Source organism: Dermacentor andersoni, chromosome 7 (assembly GCF_023375885.2).
Source record: "Dermacentor andersoni chromosome 7, qqDerAnde1_hic_scaffold, whole genome shotgun sequence".
NCBI lineage: Eukaryota > Metazoa > Arthropoda > Arachnida > Ixodida > Ixodidae > Dermacentor > Dermacentor andersoni.
In genome coordinates, this window is record NC_092820.1 from 176,224,088 (window position 1) to 176,247,920 (window position 23,833).

Sequence of the window (23,833 nt, forward strand, 5' to 3'; positions counted from 1 at the left end):
TAGATTACCGAGGATACCGGGGGAAAAGAACTAAATGTCGTGTATAAAGGATAAAGAATTCGAGAAAGGTGTTACGGTCTTGCATGAAGGCTCGCATAACAGGGCCTCGATAGACGCAAGTTTATTGCACCGTGCTAACTGATGGAAAGGTATGAGAAAAAAGGGGGAGGCGCGACAGCGTTTCCAACGCACTTCTTACAGGCCTCCAGGAGCATCACTTGGCTTCTGGCGTATATCATTTATCGATGATGCACAGCCGACAAAAACGAGTATTCAGTAACTGTTTTCAGAGCACACTAGCACGCTACACAATTCAACTTTTCGGTACACGTCAGTAAAAAAGGCCCTGATTTCTACTAAATATGAAATACCTGCTGTTTTACAGTGAAGCTGTGTACCTCTGCCGCCCAAGGAAATCTTGGTGTCGTTGTTGGCGTGGTAAGCAAACAAAAAAACTCCCCATACGTGAGCCGATCCCGGAGATATATCGCAATGCCAAGCCCACCCGCGGCGGAGGTGAAGCAGGCGTTAAGCATTCCCCATACGATGGACGATCCCGAAGATAGTGCGATGCCGGGCCAAACCATGGCGGAGGTGAAGCAGGCGTTAAGCGCTCCCCATACGTTGATGGATCCCCAAGTTAGTGCAATGCCGGGCCCACCCGCGGCGGAGGTGAAGCAAGCGTTAAGCATTCCGCATACGCTGGACGATCCCGAAGTTAGTGCGATGCCGGGCCGACCCACTGTGGGCCAATCTCGTGGGCCCGGCATTGCATACGTGGGCCAATCTCGAAGTTAGTGCAATGCCGGGCCGACGCTAGGCGGAGGAAGAGCAGGCGTTAAGCACTCCCCATACGTGGGCCTGATCCTGAAGTTAGTGCGATGCCGGGGCGACCCACGGCGGAGGTGAAGCAGGCGTTAAGCACTCCCCATACGTGGGCCGATCCTGAAGTTAGTGCAATGCCGGGCCGATCCGCGGTGGAGAAAAAGCAGGCATTATGCACTCCCCATACGTGGGCCTGATCCCGAAGATAGTGCGATGCCGGGCCGACCCACGGCGGGGGTGAAGGAGGCGATAAGCACTTCCCATACGTGGGCCGATCCCGAAGTTAGTGCAATGCCGGGCCGACCCGCGGTGGAGAAAAAGCAGGCATTGAGCACTCCCCATACGTGGGCCAGATCCGGAAGATAGTGCAATACCGGCCCGACCCGCGGCGGAGGTGAAGCAGGCGTTAAGCATTCCCCATCCGCTGGACGCTCCCGAAGTTAGTGCGATGCCGGGACGACCCACGGTGGAGGTGAAGCAGGCGTTAAGCATTCCGCATACGCTGGACGATCCCGAAGTTAGTGCGATGCCGGGCCGACCCACTGTGGAGGTTGTGGGGATGCGTGACTCTCACGCGTCCCCAGATATCTTGTTTTCCCGCATAGCTCCTGCGGTGCGGCTTCGCCGCGTGGCCTGCGTGATGCCCGCGGCGGTCGATGTGGTTGGCGCGCAGTGCGAGAGATGGCGCGAGCGTTGCGCTGCTAACGCCGCCTCACGGCAGGGTTACTTGAGGGCGCAGGGGAGAACAGGCTGCCTCTTGGGCGGCGGGCCGGCGAACGCGGCGGACGTCCCGCGCGTGCGCCGATCCATGCTTCTGCGAGACCGTCTCGCGTGGCCGTCTTCGAGCGCGCCACCGTTCGCGTGACCGTACGCGCGAACGACCAAGCGTTGGGATCCAGCATGGGGCGAACATATTCGCTCGATATCCGGTCGCGGTGAGTCGGACTTCTAGATTTGTCGCGCGCCCATCGGCATGTTTTGTGGGTAGCAACTCGGCTAGCAGGCATTGATCTATGAAAGGTGCAATAAATGCCCTTGTGATTGTTTGCACTACTGTACTGTTGTTCCTTTGTCCCGAGAGCATGGTTGAGACGGGTTTGAGTACCCCACATCTGGCTGCCCAACGTGGACCTCTTGGGGCATCGGACGATAGATTTAACAGTTTTGCTTCGTTCGAGACCTTTGTTTGAACTGAAGCGTAGGCCTAGCGTGGATTTTGATCGCTAGCGTCGGCGGCGTACTTTCTTGAGAGAGGCAACGGTAGCTGTAGTGTGTTTGAACTTCTCAACATGCTAAGCCTTCTCGCAAGTGTTTTTTTTTTAATGACATTCGGTGGTAGGAGAGCCACGTGGTCTGCATCCTGGGAGAGCGAGACTTAGCGCCCGCGTAGCATTGGCAAGCCTGAAGCGAGTTAGTACGGAAGCCTCGTAGGTGGTCCGATTTTCTCATGTAAATAGCTTCTCCTATCTCTTTGACTCTGATGAAGTCGCGGCTCTGGGAGCCGGGTGGCCGCGGGCCACGGGTGCCACTACGGGCTGACTGGTATTGCGGCCTGGCACCGGGCGCTCCGACACCGTCTGGGACGGTGGGCGCCGTCAACTCGGATGCTGTGTGCACCGAGCGGAGTAGGACCACCTCACAGCTGACGTATCCTCGCGGCTACCTGTTTTGCGCTCATTTTGGGTGTTGTTTTTGGATGCCGGTTGTTGTCAGGGTAGCGACGCTTTAGGCCTAAGGCGTTATCGAAGCTGCCTGTCGCACGTGGAGGGACACAACCTGGTGGACCGTGGCGTTGAGGTGTTGCACTTTGCTTCCCTCATTTTAGTTAGCCTCGCACGAATTGAAAGTACTCGTTCGACTGAAGGAAGCGAGCTTCGTTCACGTGAACTTAGCATCTGAGTAGCTGCCCGATCTTTTGCTAGCCGAGTTGAACATCGTACCACGTGGGCGATGCACATGCAGGCTTCCTCTCCCTCGCACTACGATAGTGTTTGCCGAGTGTGTGGAGTGTACGCAGCGTGAGTGGAATCACGCCTGGTTTGCTGTCACCTGCACATCGTCTGCGCTGCTGCCCCGGACTAGGATCGAGCCACCCCGGGCAATGGTGATGCTGTGGCCGGTGCGGCGCAGAGACTTCGGCGGGCTCCTGTATCCAGCTCACAACCCTCGGCGGCGGACAAAAGAGCCGGCAGTCACCGACAGCTACGGCGGCTCTTGCCAGCAGGGCGCGTCGGCGCGAGCGACGCTTGCTCGTACCGACTACTGCGTCGTCGTTTCCAAAGTCCTGGCCTGGAATCTTGCCGTCGAGTCTGCAAAGCTGCTGCTGTGACCGGCGGATGCCAGCGGTGTACCCAGGGACAATGTCGGCTCGCATGCTATGGACAGTGTGTGGACATTTCTTCGGCGCGGCCACTGTTGCATGTACTACCTTGTTCGCGAAGCACGCATTGATGTTAGACCGAGTGACATGTTTCGCCGGAATATGTAGTGATTTAAGGTTGGGGGGATGTGGGGATGCGTGACTCTCACGCGTCCCCAGATATCTTGTTTTCCCGCATAGCTCCTGCGGTGCGGCTTCGCCGCGTGGCCTACGTGATGCCCGCGGCGGTCGATGTGGTTGGGGCGCAGTGCGAGAGATGGCACGAGTGTTGCGCTGCTAACGCCGCCTCACAGCAGGGTTACTTGGGGGCGCAGGGGCGAACAGGCTGCCTCTTGCGCGGCGGGCCGGCGAACGCGGCGGACGTCCCGCGCGTGCGCCGATCCATGCTTCTGCGAGACCGTCTCGCGTGGCCGCCTTCGAGCGCGCCACCGTTCGCGTGACCGTACGCGCGAACGACCAGGCGTTGGGATCCAGCATGGGGCGAACATATTCGCTCGTTATCCGGTCGCGGTGAGTCGGACTTCTAGATTTGTCGCGCGCCCATCGGCATGTTTTGTGGGTAGCAACTCGGCTAGCAGGCATTGATCTATGAAAGGTGCAATAAATGCTCTTGTGAATGTTTGCTCTACTGTGTTGTCGTTCCTTTGTCCCAAGAGCACGGGAGGAGACCCCACAAGGTGAAGCAGGCGTTAAGCACTCCCCATACGTTGATCGATCCTGAAGATAGTGCAATGCCGGGCCGACCCGCAGCGAAGGTGAAGCCGGCGTTAAGAACGCCCCATACGTTGGCCGATCCCGAAGATAGTGCAATGACAGGCCGACCCGCGCCGGAGCTGAAGCAGGCGTTAAGCACTAGACTTACGCGGACCTACGGGTCCACGTAATTTAGAAGTGACACATTCCACCAATTTAGAAGTGACACGTTCCTTTAGAAAAAGATTAAGTTCATGTTGCATTGGTATTGAAATGGCTCTGCACGTTCGACCACGGTGATTTTCACGAACATATCTACGATAAGTCATTATACAATGAAAATCGACATTTACGCTTATAAGTAGTTTGATTAGCTTTTTGTCGTTGATAATGTGACTGCAATGATATGTAGGCTATCTCTGGACTGAAATTCAATAGTTCCAGCATTTGAAAATCCAACGATTTCATGCCGTAGAACACTCCACTCGTTGGGCGCGGCTGTTCATAGAACCTTATCTGGACTTCCCCCTCACTGGCCGGTGGAATATAGCAAGATGATTGTGTTTTCCAATACGGACATAACGGTCCCATAAGACAGGGCATGGTGCAAGTAGCAAAACGTGACATTTGTTAGGGCGAGAAATGCCTAGCTCCAGGCCTTTGCCAGAACTCGAGCGTGCATGGCGAATTCCGCGCGTCGTCCGCTACAGTGAGTCTCGGGGAGGCAGAAAAGACAATCCTTGCTGCCAAAGAAGTGGGTAGGTAGTAAAGAAAAGCATTATTTACATGGCCACTCCATAAAGAAATATTTAGCTTCAGCTGTAGTCTTGTAGGAATTTTCAGTGTGCAGCCGAAATTGCCCGCATACTAAACCGGGGGCGTAGGGAATATCCTACTGTAGCCCCCACTTTTGACAGTGAAGGGACAAGTGTCCCTCTCCCGGTAAACACGCCTATGTTTACAGTTTGTATTGCATTACGTGATGCATAGCGCGAACGGGGCACGCAAAACGACGAGGACAGGGCGCACCTTCTGCTGCGCAGGGAGATGTCGCCGTGCCATGCTCGGGATAGCACGCTTGCCACTCCCCCACCACTATGGCGCGACCTTTCGCGTCACGTGAAGACCGCGACCTTGACACTCGGTTGCCTGCCGAGGGCAAGTGTATACCGAGAGGGAATGAGACGCCGCGTGGCGTGGATGTCGCCAGCACTCGCGTGTGGCGCACGGACCGGCCGGTCAGCTGGCTGCCAAGACGACGCCTGGTGAACAGGCCACAAGGGCAACGGCACAACTGAAACCGGTTGGCCGCCGCCTTCCTTCGCTTCATTCCGCACTGGGACAGCGGCGCCGCATCGCAGTGGCCGAGGAGGAGGGTGCTTGCATTCACTCCTCGTGACGCACGTGCTCCGCACAGCGTCTCGTTAGCATCGTGCAATCCTCCGGAAGCTAGAACCGCAGTCAGCTAGGAGTTATGACGCCGTACAGCTATAGATGGGCGTCTACAGCATGATGTGTAACAGGGGCCTGCATTCTCTTCAAGTGAAGCAAACTTTTTCTTTTTGCTTCAGATTCCTTCTGTTTTCCACCTACACGAACACGCGCACGCACGCACGTACACACACACGAAGCCGAAAATTGTTGCAACGAGGCGACCGGTTTTCGGGCGCGTCTAACTTGCTGTCGGGCCGAGGAGGTATTGTACGTGGTGCGCAGCCGCGGAAATGCTTTGAACATATGCTCTGCAAACTAAGGCTTCAGATTGGCGTTCCACTGAAAACTAGCTGCTCCCGCTGCCTCACTCTCACCTTCCAGTTATTCCGCCGAGAACATACCGTTCTATATAGCCTAATGGCAAGTTTAATGTACGAACTTCGATAAAACAAACACGAATATAACTATTTATCAGATATACCGAACTAAATTTAGACTGTTTCTCACCGATACAGAATGCGCAACAAAGTACAACAAATATATTATATAAGGAAAGTATTCTTGTGTTGGATGCGACTTCGTTATAGGGCTAGTGCGCTGGTGTTTCCAGCCGAGCTGGTAGCGCCACCTGCCGTAGGCGGCGGTAAAGTTAGGTTGGCTGTTAGTTTCTCCCAGGCGCGCAGTCACGTTAGAGCAGCATGGCAGCAGGGGTAGCACACTCTCAAGTTCAAGAAATGGCCACAGAGGGCGAAAAAATCGACCGCGCGCCGCTGCTAACAAAGCCGACGTAGTAGCATCACTTTCGGGATTCGTTCGTTAGTTCCAACATTTCCCGGTAGAGGCGTCGTAATAAGCGCAATTTTATCTTACAAACTTTCTCTTACAATTACCGAAGCATTTTCTTTTACATAAAAACAGGGCAAAATTATCATTGCTAATTAGATATTGTGCTCTTTGTTAGTAAGTTTGTTGTTTCTTCGCCATTATAAACGCAAATAGCGTTCAGCATCATCGATCTTTCACGTGACCTCTGGCCTGGATTTAAAATTTTTACCGGTATTTCCGAGTGCACGGCGGCACGGATTCATTCGTTCGTACACTCAAGACTGCTTTGTTTCTAAAACTAGTTTCTTGCGCTTCGGTGTCTCGCGTTATTTAACTTGGGGTGAAGTTACGTGTTTGCAAGCGGACATGTAAGCCCGGCAGTTGGGTTTCGGTCGTGAGCCATTCGGAACAGGTCTGCATCGAAACGGGAGCTGGATTTTGTTGCGGCTGACAACGGCAATAACGGTGAGTCGTTTAACACCGCTGCTTGAATCGTTATATAATATCCGTGTCATTACCTTCCAGGCGGGCACAAGTTAACGAACTAGATCCTGCATTACATATGGGCAGTGAGGATCTCAGTTGCTGTTTCCTAAATAAACCTTTACTTGCGAGGCTGTCGTTTGGTTTACACACACAACCAGGAAAGAAAGAGCGATATCGGAACGCGCGTCTCATTTTTCATGTTATTGTAGCCGTGGTTGTAGGTGACTGAGTAGCCTTATCAATATACATATTAAACATTTTTTTCGAGTCGGCCGGCAACGTCTTTCGTCCACAAAACCGAATAATCCTTTGGTAAAATAAAGTGAAAGTACAGAATTTAATGTATTAAACAGTTGCAAGCATGCAATTCACCCATATTTCGTACTTGTTGGTTCCAAATGTTCTTGCTGTTCAGATTGGTTTACCGTAGGGCATTTATTTTTGCAGTAGTGAAGCGGTGCATCACGTTCGTGCAGAAAAATAATGCATCAGTTCTAATAGCTTCATGACTTTCATGCATTTGCTTGTGGAACTAGCAGTGTGATCACTTCTAGTGTATAAATGAACCCACAAATGTTCTCATTTGTGATCTTAATAGTACTTGCGCTGTTGACATGCATTGTAGTTAGGCAGACATCAATTTTATGGACAATAGCAATATTTATTTAACATGCTGCTTAAGCACCCTAGAACAGACAGTGTACATTTGCATGTGTTCTGTAGTCGCAAATCATTACAACATATATGTCACACCTTTTTGCATTTTAAAACTTTGCTTTTTCAATTTCTGATTCAGTCAAAATTTCTGTTCCAGACATGCAGTAATGAAGACGGCACCAGTATAAAGCAACACACTCCACGCACTAAACAGAAGCTGCTGCCTGCTACAACAAGGTCATTGTGTGGACATTGGCTACTACTACAAGGTAAACAACACATGGTTCAGAAATAAATACGTTTGATATATGCTGTATTGGCTTGCTGTTTGCAGCAGATATGAATGTTTGTTCATATTTATGGTTCAGTATAATTGGTTCGAACATATAAAACACACATAAATTTGGCTAATCTGTGCTGTATCTCATGTGTCACCGTTTTGCCTCAACAGAGTCTATGCCAAGCACATCTTGGTCATCACAGGAGCTCCTATCTGCGCCAACAGGAAGGGGCTGGAGCCGAATTTGCAAGGCTTTTACACCAAGAACAAAGAAGCACATGCAGAAGAATATGAATGAGATATCAAGTCTGCAGAGGACTGTGTCAAGACTGAAAAGAGCTTCAGCCACCATTCCACCAGCACGGACATTTGGTTGAGTCATCCAGGTAACTCAAAAAGGACTTTCTAGAAATTCTTCGTCTTCAGGTGCACCTGCAACATCTGACCAAGCACGGACGACGCTGGCCAAAAGATTGAGTTCCATCAGTTTGCCCTTAATCAGCTTCCTAGCCATGTTAATTCCGTTTGTGCCAAGTGTAATTTTTCTTCTATAAATGCAAGCTTTCTCATTGCCCATTTTTGTTAGAGGTCATTCATCCTCATCCAAATATAAAGGTCAACCGATTCTTCGCTGATACTTTATACCAGTCACTGTCTAGCAGCCTAACATATCTGTAGCAGTATCTTCTAGTGTATGTTGTCATGCGCAATTCCTCTCCTGAAATAGCTGATGCAGCATCGGCATGCGTCTTGCATTAACCTATGCACATGTGCTATGCACCATTTTACTTTTCTTGATGTTTTTAGCCTTCAATGCTTGCAGAGCAGAGTGGCTTCTCTCTTGAATGCAAGCTTTCTTATTTTCCATATTCCTAGTCTCGTTGATAATTGCTCCTCTTCCTTGATAGCCTGGGTCTTTGTGCAAGCTACAGTGAAGTGCTTGATTGCAGAATCTGGTTTTGCTGCCACACTTGGCTGTGGTAACTGTGTTACGTTTCTCAGATGTGGGGGCCTGGTCAGTTGCATTGGTAAGCAGTCCCTCGAGGTAAGCATTTGCTCCTGCAGTCCGCAAAGCGACATAGACTCCCAGTATACACACACCGTAACTGGTGCGCCCCGTTCGTTCTGGCCTGCTGCAGTAATGGGCAAATTGTGCTTGTGGCTTACCTCGGCCATGATTTGCTCAAAACGGAGACCAGCATATGTGCTCACATGGTTCGAAGTGTATGAAGTTGATAGCCGTATGGGTGGAAAGGCCCGCAAGAATGGCTGCCGAAGGTGATGCCCATAAAAGCGACTTGTCCACATTGCGACATAGTGTGAGCCACACATAGAAGCCCCCGAAAGAAAATAAATGTGCACCTTGGAAAGGAGTTAACGCTAAAATGCCGGGTAGTCCATGTCGCTGTGTTGGTTGCGGCAGCAGATGCCTGCGTCACCTGATTGCTTCGCAATGGAAATTGCTCATCTTCAACGGCAACTGTTGGTTCAAACAGGTGCGAGACTCTGTCCAATCTGTTTGTACCGCAGGTTGTCGCTCGTTACCAGACCATCACATGTGACAAAGGCAAGCATTATGCCGTAAGATGGTTCGTAGCCAATGTATAATGTATTGTCTGAACCTCATGCGGTGACTGATTGCTGTTTAATCTTGCTGTTATGCCACTTGGTTACGGTTGCAGTTTTATGTTTTTCGAATATTGCGGCCTGGTCGGTTGCACTGGGAAGCAGCCTCTCGTAGTAAGCATTTGATCCTGCAGTCTGCACAGCGACATAGACTCCCAATTTACGCACACCGTGATTCGTGCTCCCCGTTCACCCTTTCCTGCTGCAGCCATGGGCAAATTGTGCCTCTGGCCTTTCTCGGCCGCGATTAGGCATGAACGGAGACCAGCATAAGTGCTTACATGGTCGGACGTGTATGAAGTTGGGTGGAAAGGCCCGTAAAAGTGGCTGATGAAGGTGATGCCCACGAAAGCGACTTGTCCATATTGAGACAATGTGGGACACCAAGTGTGAGCCACACATTAGCGGCCTCCAAAAGAAAAGAAACATGCAGGCTGGAAAGGAGTCAATGCTAAAATGATGGGTAGTCCATGTCGCTGTGTAGTCTGCGGCAGCAGATGCCTGCATCACTTGATTGCTTTGCACTGCAAGTTGCTCATCTTTAACAGCGACTGTCGCCGCAAACAGGTGGGACACTCTGTCCAATCTGTTTCTGCTGCTGGTTGTTGCTCGTTAGTAGACCACCATGTGCGACGAAGGCAGGCACTACGCCTGTAGGTAGGCAGCTCAATGTACCCTAAGAGACCCGTGTATGTGAATGCTCACTGTTGCCATATGGTTCGTCGCCAATGTATGATGTATTGTCTGAACCTCATGCGGTGACCGATTGCTGTTTAATTTTGCTGTTATGTCACTTGGTTATGGTCGCAGTGTTATGTTTTTAGAATATTGCGGCCTGGTCGGTTGCACTGGGAAGCAGTCTCTCGAAGTAAGCATTCGCTCCTGCAGCCTGCACAGCGACATAGACTCCCAATTTTCATGCACCGTGATTCGTGCTCCCCGTTCGCGCTTTCCTGCTGCAGCAATGGGCATATTGTGCCTCTGGCCTTTCTCGGCCGCGATTAGGCATGAACGGAGACCAGCATACGTGCTTACATAGTCCGATGCGTATGAAGTTGATAGCCAGATGGTTGGAAAGGCCCGCAAAAGTAGCTGATGGAGGCGATGCCCACGAAAGCGACTTGTCCATAGTGAGACAATGTGAGACAGCAAGTGTGAGCCACACATTAGCGGCCCCCGAAAGAAAAGAAACGTGCAGGTTGGAAAGGAGTGAATGGCTAAAATCTGGGGTAGCCCATGTCGCTGTGTAGGCTGCGGTAGCAGATGCCTGCGTCTCCCGATTGCTTCGCAATGCAATTTGGGCATTTTTAACGGCGACTGTCGCTGCAAACAAGTGGCACACTCTGTCCAATATGTTTCCACTGCTGGTTGTTGCTCGTTAACCTGACCACCACGTGCGACGACGACGGTGAGCCGTTTACGAGCTCGCGTCAATGATTCCAGCGTATCTCGACATGCAAACTTTATTTCTGCTATTGCACGAGAATGTACACTGCTTGTCTTCTGCCAATAAAGTCGCGCGTTCTGTTTACTCACTTGTGGCTTGTTTGTATGGACGTCAGTAGAGGCTCTTGGCAATTAGAACGCACCACCTACGCGGCAGCGAAGGCATTGGGGCATGCCGCATAGCCTGCAGGGCAAGCACGGCGCGTACCAGCGTACGCGACCGGCAAAAAACGGCCATATTGAATTTTGCTCTAAAAAAAAAAATGTGCACTTCCGCTTCCGGTTTGAGCAACGTCATCTGGCGTCCCCCAAAGTAAGTTCCATGCGCTGCCGCTGCTTATTTTCGAACCACGGCGGAAGGTACAGTTTCCCTTCTCTAAGTTTGTTCTTTATTCTATGATGGCAGCTCGCCAAAAGGACGTGAAAAAGCCGCGAAAGTCCGGCACTTCTCCGTACTGCTGTGTGTATGGCTGCCATAATAGCTATAGGAACACTGTTGGGAAACAGCCGCCTGTAAAATTCTACCGGTTCCCATGGAAATCCTACGAAGCTGAAAGACGACAACGTTGGATCACGGCTGTGCGACGCGCAAGGTAAACTACGCCTCAGACTTCGTCCATGAACGATCTAACTTACATGTGCTTATTTTCGCCTTTTGTACTGATGCATGAGCAAATCATTTCTCTTTGCCAGCCCGAACGGCGAGCAGTGGCAGCCGGTGCGGAATCAGACGCGCATTTGCAGCGTCCACTTTGTTGGCAACGAAAAGAGCTCGATAGCTCAGCACCCAGCGTACGTGCCGACATTATTTCCCTCGTGCTACAAGAAAGATGATGGCGTGTTGCCCAAGACAAAGCTCGAGAGGTACCAAAGGTGAGCGTTAGCGCAGCTTGGAGCACACTTTTTTTTTTTCCGATTCGTAGGAGTCAATAACAAAGTGCCTAAAATAAGGAAGTCAGGACGTATGAAGCGCGTCCGTTAGTGAGATGGGACATAGTTTCACACTAACGTGTTTCCTTTTTTTTCTTCTTGAAGGCTTCAGCGGCGCAGATCGTCTCTGCTAGTCGCCAAACCACCGTCATCAGCCGTTCCACCTGAAAATTCAGACATCGAGGAATCCGTTGCAGGCTCACCGCGAGACGCACCTGAACTGGCTGATAACACGTCCGACAGATTTGTCTCTGTGGTAAGCTGCTTGCAAATTTATATGCACTGTACTGTGCTAACAATATTTTAATCCTTGGCGCAGCTCCGGAGTCCACACAGCTTAATATTGCACGCCATTTATTGGTGTACTGCTGCTGTCTCTTGCTTGATTTAATGTGCCTCACCTGTACAAAAGAATGCTTTATTTGTTTGGTCACATCTGTGCTCTTGGTCTGTACATGAATGCCGCGTGTACTTATATGTATTCTTCGTACATCTGCCTTTTTATAAACATGCTCCTTCCTAATCTCTTTTCTTAGGCGACTCAGACAGAAAACGACTCGTCTCTGGGCCCATGCAATCTGTTTCTTTCTGTCGTCACCCAGGGTACTGCTTCGACGCAAGTGTCACATGTCAGTACCATCGACAAAAGTGTGCAGGCGGAAGTTGCAACGAGCTCTACAGCAAGTGGCCCTGAGGAGCGAAGTTGTGTGTTCCTTGGTTACGACTCCTTGTGTGGAAGAGTGAACGCTTTCAGAGAACTGTGTGGTGTGAACGCAAATGTTTTTGCTCTGCTAATGTCTCTGTTTTCGTCTGTGGTTGTACGGCGCATTGATGTCCCTGTGCCACAAAAGATTGTGATATTTTTAATGAAGATGAAGCTTGGCATATCATTTGCAAGCATAGCCGTTCTTTTTGGCCTGCATCGAACAGCTGTCAGCCGCATATTTTTTTTTGTTTTGAGAAATCTTCTCTCCTCAATGGAACAGTTCATTCCCGAGCCGTCACAGGCTAACGTAAGAGCAGCAATGCCAGCTTGTTTCAAGGTCCATTATCCTAACTGCCGCTTCATCATTGATTGCACAGAAGTGAGGACAGAAGAGCCGCCCACTGTAGAGCAGCGACGAAGTTTATTTTCACATTACAAAGGGTGCTACACGATAAAATTTCTTATTGCAATTTTGCCGAATGGTGCTGTGACGTTTGTGTCAAAGGCCTATGGAGGTCGTGCTTCAGATACACATATCACACTCGAGTCAGGCTTCCTCGACAGGATTGAACCAGGTGATGTTGTCCTCGCTGACAAGGGTTTTCCTGGTATCAGAGCACCAGTGGAAGGCAGTAAAGGAATTGTTATCTTGCCCCCGTTCTCCAAAGGTAATGTGCAGTTTACTTATGAGGAGCTGCAACAGACATACAATATTGCACAAGTACGCATTCATGTTGAACGAGCAATCCAGCGCATCAAGCTGTTCAATATTGTTAATGCACGTGTTACTAATGACCTGATACCTCATATGAGTGACATTATGCGTATGTGCTGCATACTCGTGAATTTGCAGCCATCAATCTTAAGTGCACAAAGGCATGAAGACGATCAAAATTGATGCTTCACACTTAACGGCTCACTGCTGTAACTCAGCATAAGGTATGCTTTTTTTAAAAATAGCTTTAATTATTGTAGGGTATACTTGATCCATTGCAAGCTCTCACAGTGTCAGTGTTCCATCTGCATTTATTTGTGAAAAAAGTAGAAAAGCTCGTCATTTGACAGGGGTTATGAGGTGTTTGAAGTAGCTTTTGTTACATCGCCGCGATATGCACAGTGTAGTGTGGCAGCTTTGTGAACTTGTAAGGAATTGCAGCGCTAATAAATGTTGCTTTGTGTAATGCACGTTATCTACAATCAAGAGCTCAATGTTACTGCTTCTCGCATTTTATAATAAATATTTATTGCACCTTCGATCACTCTCAACACGTAAGAGGTGGGGGACACACAGATACACAACACAATGTCGTCACACACACGCACCTGTGTGACTTCACAATTGTTTTTTCTGCTCAACAGAAGTTGAAGCTGGGGGAGCCCTTTTTTTCAGTGTCACCACAAGGCAGAAGTTCAGAAACATTCAAGAAAAGCTTAGCTGCCTTACCCAGATGTTTTAGCCACGCCCGACTGGCCATTCTGCGAATAGTTTAAGGCGCCACACTTTCTCAGTCAGTACTCGGCTTCGGTTGACTGCAAAGATAGCTTCCAAGAGAACGCTGCCTCGTATAATTTCCTGCCATCCTGAACTGAGCAGAACGGCCACAGATTAAGCGTCAAAGTTATCAGTACAAACCGCAAACATAACTTATGTCGGGTAAGCGAACGCTTAGCAACAGTGGCAAGCAAGTCGCTTTATGAAATAATTAAAATAAAAGTACTCAAACTTTGGCACATATTCGGCCAAGAAGCGGTCATCCCGGTCAACATTTACGATTATACTTTGCTTTTTGGAATAAACAAAAAAGAAAGCGTGTTCCAGCCCTAAAATATAAAGCATAAGCATCACCTGCGTGAAGTACTGGTGGCCCCTTTTTAAGCTCAGGCGCCCGTTTTCGTACACAATGTATGCTACAAAGCTGACTAGATTTTCGTGGTCAATGAGGAGACTGTCCTTTAGGGAATACGGACACTTAATTTCAACCAGGTGTATTGCTTCGTTGCGCTCCACAATGCCGTCTGGGCTACAGCACAGCCAGGGTTGCAGTGGTGACACGATGAGTCCAACCTGCAATAAATATTTACAAAAACTGTTCATACTTTCACAGTGTATTACCTTTCAAATACCTTATGAATGGGAAGCTGCAATGCTGCTGACAGTTCATCTCTTGCTTCATCCTCAGTCTTTCTTCCTGCACGCGGAAAAGGTAATTGGATGCAAAATTAATACATCTCATAATGAACCGCTTTCATGGTAAAAAGAAGCTTCTTGCGGCACAAAGTGGAGTATGCTAGATTCCGCAACTAGCTTCTTTATTTTTCTTTACTTTCTCACATGTCTTACCGTAAGAAGTGGCAGCAGATGTAAATAATCGCGGGGACGCCATTGCTTCTGCTAGTCCATCAAAATCTGCAGCCCTCGTCTTCACTCGGTGTGCAGTTGAGCTTGAAAGGCGTACGCGACGTTCCTCGTGCCATCTGCAAGGACCAATGTTATTTTTTTGTATGTCTGTGTGTGCATCACAAGAAACATAATGTAGCAAGCAATATAACTTATAAATATGCTCCCAAACCTTTGCACTGCAGCCTGCCTTTTTGTCATCTCGGCAATCTCAATTATCTGGTCCAAATTATACGCAACAAATTTTTCATAAAATGCTTTTTCACAAGCTGACAATTTTTGCAGCATGTCCCATTTTTTCAGTTTCAATGGCCAAGTGCAGGCAACCTCCATCATGTTATGTAAGTGACGGTCGCAGTGCATCATTTTCTCTAGGAGCTCACGGTCTAAGCTGTCGGCCGCTTGCTCTAACGGCTCTGATGCGAGCTTCAGCACAGCGTGCTCCGTTTCGAGAATTTCTCGCAAGGGACACTGAATGTCTGGAAATTGCGAGAATATGGCTTCGGGGTCTACCCGCTGCAGAATCGCGACTGGCTCTGGCGGACCTGTGTAAGCAACCGCATTCTGATATGTAAAATCGCAAACGCATTCTGATATGTGAAATAGCAAACGCATTCTGATATGTGAAATCGCGCTTTAGTGCAGCAGGAATTGAAGATTCTTACCTTGGAAAAGGTCCTCAAGAGTCTTCTTGGCATCAATGTTTGGCCGGGTAGCAGGCTTGTTCCACGCGCACGGCAAATCAGTACAAGAGGTGTGTTTGTAACCATTTACAAACACTGCCACAGCAACGGCGTGTTTGCACCAGCCCGCGCAGCCAGCCTTACATGTGCAGCTCGCTTGTGTTATGATTCTCTCTCCTGCTGATAACTAAAAAAAAAAAAAAAAGCAATGGTAGCCTAATTACTGACACATACAAGAATAAAAAAATAAAGAGCTCACCTGCAGTCGCACCTTGTAGTCGACGGATTTCATTTGTGCTATGCATTTCCCGACGATATCGGACGGCCCCGTCGCGCTCAGTAATTCCTCTTTGACACCATACACATGCCCACTCGCGTACAGCTTCCTCCCAAGCGACAAGCAACTCTTCTTGAAGTAGCTGTCAACATTATTTATCCTGCGGAAACCGCAAAACAACACACGGTGGTCGCTAACCGCTGCCATTTCTACAGGACGCACCCGAGGCACACGCAAACGGCCAACCTACGAATGCTTGCCGGCGACACAGATGGCGCTGCATGTCCCGCAGCAGCAGCGCCGCATAACCAGCCCTCTAGCTCTATAAACGTGGTTCGAGTGGCATTAAAACCTTGAGGTGTCGCAAATCGTGGACTGGTATCCGGATTGACCCAACCATGCTCCTTAAGCTGCCTTCGGCCTCGGCCTGCGTTATAAACCTAGGTAAATCACCGACAGCCAGTTTTGATTTGCATAATTTATCGCATTCAAATGCAAAATCTCTATTGGCGAGATGAAATCAAGGATCACTTACGCATGAACCCTTGCCCAATTTTATGACACAAACGGCTTTACGCAGAACTCTTCCTCTCCAGCCCGATTATCTCAAAGAATTGATTAACTAAATTAATAATGACATAATGCGTAAGCGCGACTGAACGAGGGCGTAGAAAGAAACAGACACACAAAAGATAGGGGGCGCATAGGGACACACAGAGACAGCGCTGTCTCTGTGTGTCCCTATGCGCCCCCTATCCGCTATGCGCATGCGCATACTCTCGCCCCAGCTCTATCGTGGCTAGAAGGGGGCACTGCGTATCTGCGCCTTGCGAGGGAGAGCAGGATGAGCGATGAGATTTTCCCAGCGCCGCTGGGGGCGCTGAAGCATGCTTGTGTATAAGGTCCCTCGATAATTTTCAAGGTAGCGACATCTGCCACGCGCGCCACCTAGGAAGTTCCTGTAGCAGACGGCGCCCACGCTAAGCCGCGGCGCCGCGGCATTCGTGAGGTGAAAAAATATCTGCATACGCGCGGAAATAAAACCTACTGGTGCCTGACTGTGGCGAAAAACGAAAGAAGGACCCGAACTGCTAAATTAAGTCCTTTAATTTCGAATGAGCGCTCCAAGAAAATAGCTCAAGAGAGCGTAATGAGGGCTTGATCGCCGCGATTCCGCATGTTTACAATTCGTTCGTTTGCGCTCAATCACCGCGCGAGCCTTGGTGATTGCTTGCGCTTAATCCCGTATGCTCTGTGAAATCTTTTGTATGTAAGTGTGCTGCGTACACATAGCGGTTGCATTGAACGAAGAAGTCGTGTAAAAATGAAGGCTGACAGTCGCTTGGTCCGAAAAACTTTCGACACAACGTCGCTCAAACGTGCGATTCTCAAAGCGCGCGACCCTCACGGCAGCTAAACAACATCCTGTGTGTGTGTGTGGAAACGAGTGCGCCAACAGTCTTCTTGCCGCTGAGTGTGTCTGTCGTGTAGCGATTACACGACGACTGCTGTGTCTTGTGGTTCAATGCTACGAGCCAGTGCAACTGTCGTGACATGATGAAGAGGCGGTATGGATCGTGTCAGCGTGTCTCCTCGATCGTGTTCGGGCTGCCGGCGCGATCTGATCCCGCGGCACACCAATATCAAGCGTAGTGTGTGCGCGTGTGTGAATGCGGTTGACTGTTCTCGTGAACCGTGCGACGTCGCCGCGTAAACTCGAATCATGACGCGCATTGTTCTGTTTATCCCTTTTCGCCTCCGTGCACCACTAAAGCCCCGTAAGAATTAGAGGGCCCTTATACGAAACGCACGCGGATTGGCCCAGCTATTACTGCACTGCGTTTTGCTGGCAATACGTGTATCGCTTGTGGCGTTTTTCTTATGTTCATTTGCAGTTGTGTGTTTTTCATCAGTAAAATGGCATTGCCGATTACTGAAACATCTTCGAGTGTAAGGGAAACTTGGAAGGAACGAGCTCGCAGCTGTATGTAATGTACTTTGATATACTGTATTACGCTTTATTATTTGACGGCCGGTAGCTGTGGCTATGCAGTATTCGTTTTTAAAAACAGAGTAATGCAGGCACTTAGCAATATATTTATTCATATATGCAATGCACAAAATACGATTAGGATATTGGAAATTACTTTTTGGACATGTTGTAAAGCGCAGTTAACAACGCGCGCACAAACACAGGAAAGTGTAAAAGTAGAATTCACTGCTGAATTTTATTTTTTATCGCACGTAACGTAATGCGGATATTTGTCAGCGAGTTAATGCGTTTCTGCCCCACTATTTACTTTCATGCTAGGTCATACTGCACTTGCTAAGTCAACGGGCTCATAATGCACTAAAATCAGTAATCTCCACAAACTTCGGCCGTCAACATTCATACGCGCGAATGAAATAATACTGCAGCTCTGCACACACAGGTGTATACTTTCTCTCGCACCTTCGTATCGCTCTACGTTACTTTCCTCGCATAGTCGTGCAGTTACCGACGGTTAAGTCTTTCCGTCCATTTCTATGCAACCAGAATTACCTTCTGGTTACGTTTTGTTTGCTGCGCGGGATGCAATATAACTTCTTGTCGTCCTCCATCTGATCTCGGCACCCATCCGCACAGCAACAAGGCATTTCGGTCCTTCGCATCCTAGGTCATACCAATCTATTCAGCGGGCTCACAGCGAACTAAAATAAATAATCTCCACAAACTTCGGCCCTCAACATTCACGCACGCGACTGAAATACTATCACCGCTCGACACACGCACGTGTATACTTTCTATCGCACCTTTGAAGCATTGTATGTTACTTGCCTCGCATAGTCGTGCTGTTACCGACTGTTCAAAGTCCGTCCGTGCAATTCTGTGTAACCATACTTTTCGTCTGGTTAGGTTCTGGTTGCCGCGCGCGATGCAAAATAACTTCTTGCCATCCTTCGTCCGGTTTCGGCACCCAACCGCACAGCAACAAGGCATTTCGGCCCTCCCGGAACGAAATTATCGCAGCGATGTGCATAGCACAACAGGCGAAACGCGCGCACTACGCCCGGCGCGCAGGAACTTTCATGGCGGCAAAGGGGCGGAGCAAGATCACATGTCACCGATCAGCCTGTCGCAGACGTTGTCGGCTGGATCAAAGCCTGTCGGTACTTTTAAATGATTGAGGGACTTTACTTGTGTACAGTGAACAGGCAGTGGCAATACAGGGCCAGGAAATACCTCGCGTAAAAGAATATAAATGCCTTGGTATATGGTTAAACGAAGGCAGTAGATATATGGAAACACAGGAAAAAACCATAATGAAGCAGAGAGCGCTATGGGGATACAATAGGTAGGATGTGCTCCGGGGTATGTGGAAAGGTGTAATGGTTTCAGGGGCTCACTTTTGGAAATGCCGTTGTTTGCTTGAAATCCGGGGTACAATCAAGACTCGACGGCAACCAAAAGTCAGTGGGACGCCTCGCATTGGACGCTCAAGGGAAGACTACAAATAAAGCTGTGCAGGGTGATATGGGCTGGACTAGTTTTGAAGTGAGGGAAGCTCGCAGTAAAATTGATTATGAACGACTGAGCAATATGGAAGAAATTAAATGGGCTGGGAGAGTGTTGAGGTATCTGTACAGGAAAAACGTTGATTCACAGTGGAGAAAAAGAACTAGGAAGCTTGCCAGCAAGTATGCTGCCTGTATGGTGAGCAACACAGCAACAAAGAACGTCACGTGGAAAGTCAGAGAGGCCTAAATAATCTCGTGGGTGGTGGCAATGGAAAAGAAACCTGCCATGAGTAACTACTTAAGAGGAAAAAACGAAATCAAGAAAGAAACAAGTTATGACAACTCAAAGGGAAGCTCATTACTTTTCGAAGCGAGATCAGGATGCCTTAGAACACACATCTATAAAGCGAGATATAAGAACGAAGAAGCATGTGCTTGCTGCGGTAAAACTAGGGAAACGACGGAGGATGTTTTATTAAAATGCGAAGACATCTGCCCAGCAGTCGATTTAGGCACCACTGGCCTCCTTGAAGCCCTTAGGTTCAGCGAAGCAGGTGAAAAGTAAACATGTCCGCACTAGAGATTAGTAAGGGGTGATTGGAAGATTGGTGGAAGAAAAGTACGGAAACGACAAAAGACGGAGACGTACAAAAGGAAAGTTCACAATAGGGGGTCAGGAAATTTGGTTGTAGGAGTTCATCGTGTTTTTTTTTTTTCTCCTTTTTTTAAACCTAGGTAGGGCATTAGGCAGTATAATAGCAAGAGCTGGGCGGCGCAACCCACCGCTCTGTTCCAAAGGAGACGCTCACAACACCCATCCATCCATCCGTGCCACGGCGCTGCCCTTGCCAGTGTAGCGCCAGCGAGGTCTGCCGGGCAAGCGTAGGCGTGTGTAGAGCGTTCTTGTTTGCACGTAGATCGTGATCACTTGGAAGCTGGGAAGCGTCGCACATGTGCCACTGTGATTATTTTGTGATGCGTAGTGCGTGATATTGTGGTGTTCATGTGCTATGCATTAGATAAAGCGGCGGGCCCTCATGGCGTCGAGAGCGCTAACATGTTTTGTACACGGGTGCAGAAGCGGGTACAGAACGTGCAAACCCAAGGTGCCTCCCTTTTTAGAGTGCCTAAAGACGCAGCTCGGCGTGAATTGTAGTCGCGACTCGTAAAACATCAAACGTACTGACAAGGAGTCGACAACAGAGTGTGTGTCCTTGTGAACGGCACCTCGAATTGAAGTACATCGAAAGGACGTTTCGGCATGTGATAAATGGGGAACTAATCACCGGAGAAGCAGCTGAATGCAATGCAGACAGCGTGTTCACGCAAATGTTTGATAGGGGACGCCTGTTGTACCCTGGAGATGAGTTAGCCACGCTCATTAAAGTGCTAGAAGATGCGTTCATGATGTTGTTGTTTTTTCCAACAGAGAAGCTTTATGCTTTCAGTGTGCATGATTTTGTGCGGTTCAATTGAGCCGCTTAACACTCCGCCAAGTGGCATTCGAGCTCCATCGCAAAGAGCTCGCCGCAAAAAATTATCCAGTTTGTGGTGTTAACTAGGCTGCACTTTTTCATATTGAACAAGGACAATGCTTTGCAAAGGGAGCTCCAGAAGCATTCGAAGTTAAGGAGAATGAAGTAGAGCACATACTTCACTCTATACTCACGCGCTATCTAACAAATGGTTAGCCGGTGAAGAAACTGTACCGGAAAAAGATACAAATTTCCGGTCTGATGTGTGCATGTGGATTACTCTATTACGCAATAAAGTGTTCCCTCTCGTCTTGTGGACCTGTGCAACAAAAGCAGTGATGGAAAATATTTAGTACATGTTGAGGTTCGCCGAAGCGCCCACATGTATATCTACCAAATTTTTTTTTTTTACAAAGCTAAAGCGGACGCTAATAGCGAACTTAACGACGCGCTGACGTTATTCCCCGGTTTGTTGCGCGCAGCCCCGTCTTGTTTTTGTCTGTTTGCGTGTACGATTTTCTCTGCGCCCACTGACTACATTTGCGGCAGATGACCGAACGGCAAAAGTTGATAGTCAGCGTTCCGGGTTGTTTGGGTTCGCAGTCCACGCTCGCTTGCGCTAACACCATGCAAGAATATTGGTAAAAAGCAACTCGTCCAGAGTGGCCTTCAAATGTGTTCTTCCTCCCCTTTTTAAATCGCATGGCTAAGCATGCGCGCTCCGGTGTTGTAAATAACGCATCTTTCCATTATCTGCTCTCCGAAGAAGTGTCACCCTCTTTATAATTCATCTATGAGCTGCAAACACTTCGTGATGTATGCACCGCGTTTTACATTAAAATTCAAACGCGACCTAAAATGACCGCGAACCGCGTGCTAGCTGCCGTGCGCCACCCCCTTCAAAAGCCGCGAAAGCTGGACACCAGCTGCAAGTAGCGCCATCTGCAACTTTCATCGCTTCTCTGTGCAGCCAACCGGCTCCCACCCGCCACATTAATCCTTCTAGCCACCATAGCTTCGGCGCGCTAGCCGTGTCCGCCAAGTTGCCGTTACAGCGGCGGTTCCCGGAGATCGAGCTAAGCACAACGGGCGAGCTGGGGGCGAGGCACGGGAAGGCACCTCGACCCCCACACACAGTAGCAGATTGAAATCGTCATCGGCTATGCATTTCAGTACGTGTCTGACTTTGTCCGCTTCAGGAATGTCATTGTTGACGTTGCGGCACAGAGCCGACAACACGTCCTGGGCGCGAATTGGGAGTTATTTCTTGGCCGCTAGTTGTCATCCGAAAGGTTTTCCAAACAGATCGCGTAATTTCTGCTTACAGACGTCCCAACTGGTAAAAGCTTCCTCATGCGTCTCGAACCAGAGTCGCACAGTGCCTCGTAAGTAGATGACATTCTCAAGCATTATTGTCGGGTCCAATTTGTTATTGTTGCTGACGCGCTCATACAAAGCCAGCCACTCATCGACGTCCACGCCGCTTGTGCCATTGAAAGTCCCGGGATCACGAGGATGCAACAGAATGACCGGTGACGGGCATTGTTCACACTCGGTCGCTTGGTTGGTCATTGTGGTGGCAGCAACGTGCCGTCCGCCGCGAAGATTCAGTTTTCGGTGTTGTAGTGAGATTACCCCACACTTCCACCAAAGGTGTTAGGGGGAGGATCTATATACAAGGACATATTCACGAGGCAAGACAAACAACGCTGCAGCAATGGTGGGGCGAGCGCTTGCACATCAGATAGCCGCACCGTCATCTTCGCCATTGTCCAAACACCGACCACAGTATCGCCGCCCGTGACATATATATTGTTACGCGAACAAAGTATTAAGACTGGAGACTATTTACAAAGTATATTTACAAAGGGTAACTGCAGCGCTGGCCAGTTCCGCCGACAGCTCGAGAGCCAGAGAGCGTTCGTCGTCTTCGTTGGGGCGCGCGCGCATCGTCCACAAGAAACACGCAATATGCATGTATCATTACCCCCGCCTGCAGAAGCACCGTCCCGGGGCGTCTAAATATCGGTGATAACAGGAGAGTAATATGGCTTGAGGCGTGCGACATGCACAACGTTAGTGGAATTTGAGGCAGATGAGGCACTGCAGGTACTGACTGGGGCTATTTCGTAGGTAACTGGAGTCACGGCCCGCAGCACTCAATATAGGCCTGTGCACCGAGACAGGAGTTTTTCTGACAGGCCAACGTGACGAGTCGGGAACCACAGGAGTACCAGAGATCCAGGCGAAAAGTGGACGTGTCTGTGTTGGCGATCGTACAAGCGCCGTTGCTTGTCTTGAGAGGTCAGGAGGCGAGCGCGGGCAATTTCGTGTGCTTGGGCTGCCCTGGTGATGGCGTCAAGTGCATACTCGCTGGTCTATATGCTGCGGCGGATGGAAGGGATGCGTCCAGTGGCAATGTGGGTTCTCGGCCGAACAGCAGAAATAACGGGAAATAACCGGCAGTGTCCTGACGCGAAGAATTATACGCAAAAGTGACATACGGTAGGGCAAGGTACCAACCAGTATGGTGGGACGAGACGTACTTTGCAAGCATGTTCTTTAGGGTACGATTCAGACGTTCAATGAGACCATTATTCGTGTGGGTGGTAAGACGTAGTCAGCTTCCGTTCGGTGGAGCAGGACTCCAGGATGTCGGCGATGACTTGAGAAAGAAATGTCCGACCACGATCTGCGAGCTGTTGGTGTGGAGCACCATGCTGCAGAATCACGTCGCGCGTAAAAGAAAATCGGTGACATCTGTGGCGTAGCTTGTTGGAAGCGCTCTGGTGATGGCGTAACGCGTGGCGTAATCTGTCGCCACAGCGACCCACTTGTTCCCAGACGTGGATAGCGGGAAAGGGCCAAGTAAGTCCAAGCCAACGCGAAAGAACGGCTCCGAAGGAATGTCTAGCGGTTGAAGGCACCCGGCAGGGAGCGTCAACTGTGTTTTTCGGCGCTGACATATTTCGCACGCCGCAACGTATTTCCGGACGGAGCGGGCAAGGCCTGGCCAATAGAAGCGTCGGCGAATCCGGTCGTAGGTGCGGGAGACGTCAAGGTGACCTGCCGTTGGTGAATTGTGAAGTTCTTGTAGAACAGCTGATCGGAGGTGCTTAGGAATGACGAGGAGTAGGGCAGGACCGTCGGGGCGTACAATGTGGCGGTATAATACACCATCCCGGAGAACAAACAGGTGAAGGGACGAATTAGA

At 49.5% G+C, this 23,833-nt stretch overlaps 1 protein-coding gene across 1 annotated transcript; it reads left to right on the top strand.

Moving 5' to 3' along the window:
- Nucleotides 1-12,126: 12,126 nt before the first annotated feature.
- On the top strand, nt 12,127-14,341 carry LOC140219369 (uncharacterized). The gene has a single exon (XM_072289138.1). The coding sequence runs from the start codon at nt 12,377-12,379 to the stop codon at nt 13,184-13,186; it is 810 nt and encodes a 269-aa protein (XP_072145239.1). The 5' UTR covers nt 12,127-12,376; the 3' UTR covers nt 13,187-14,341.
- The last annotated feature ends 9,492 nt before the right edge of the window (nt 14,342-23,833 follow it).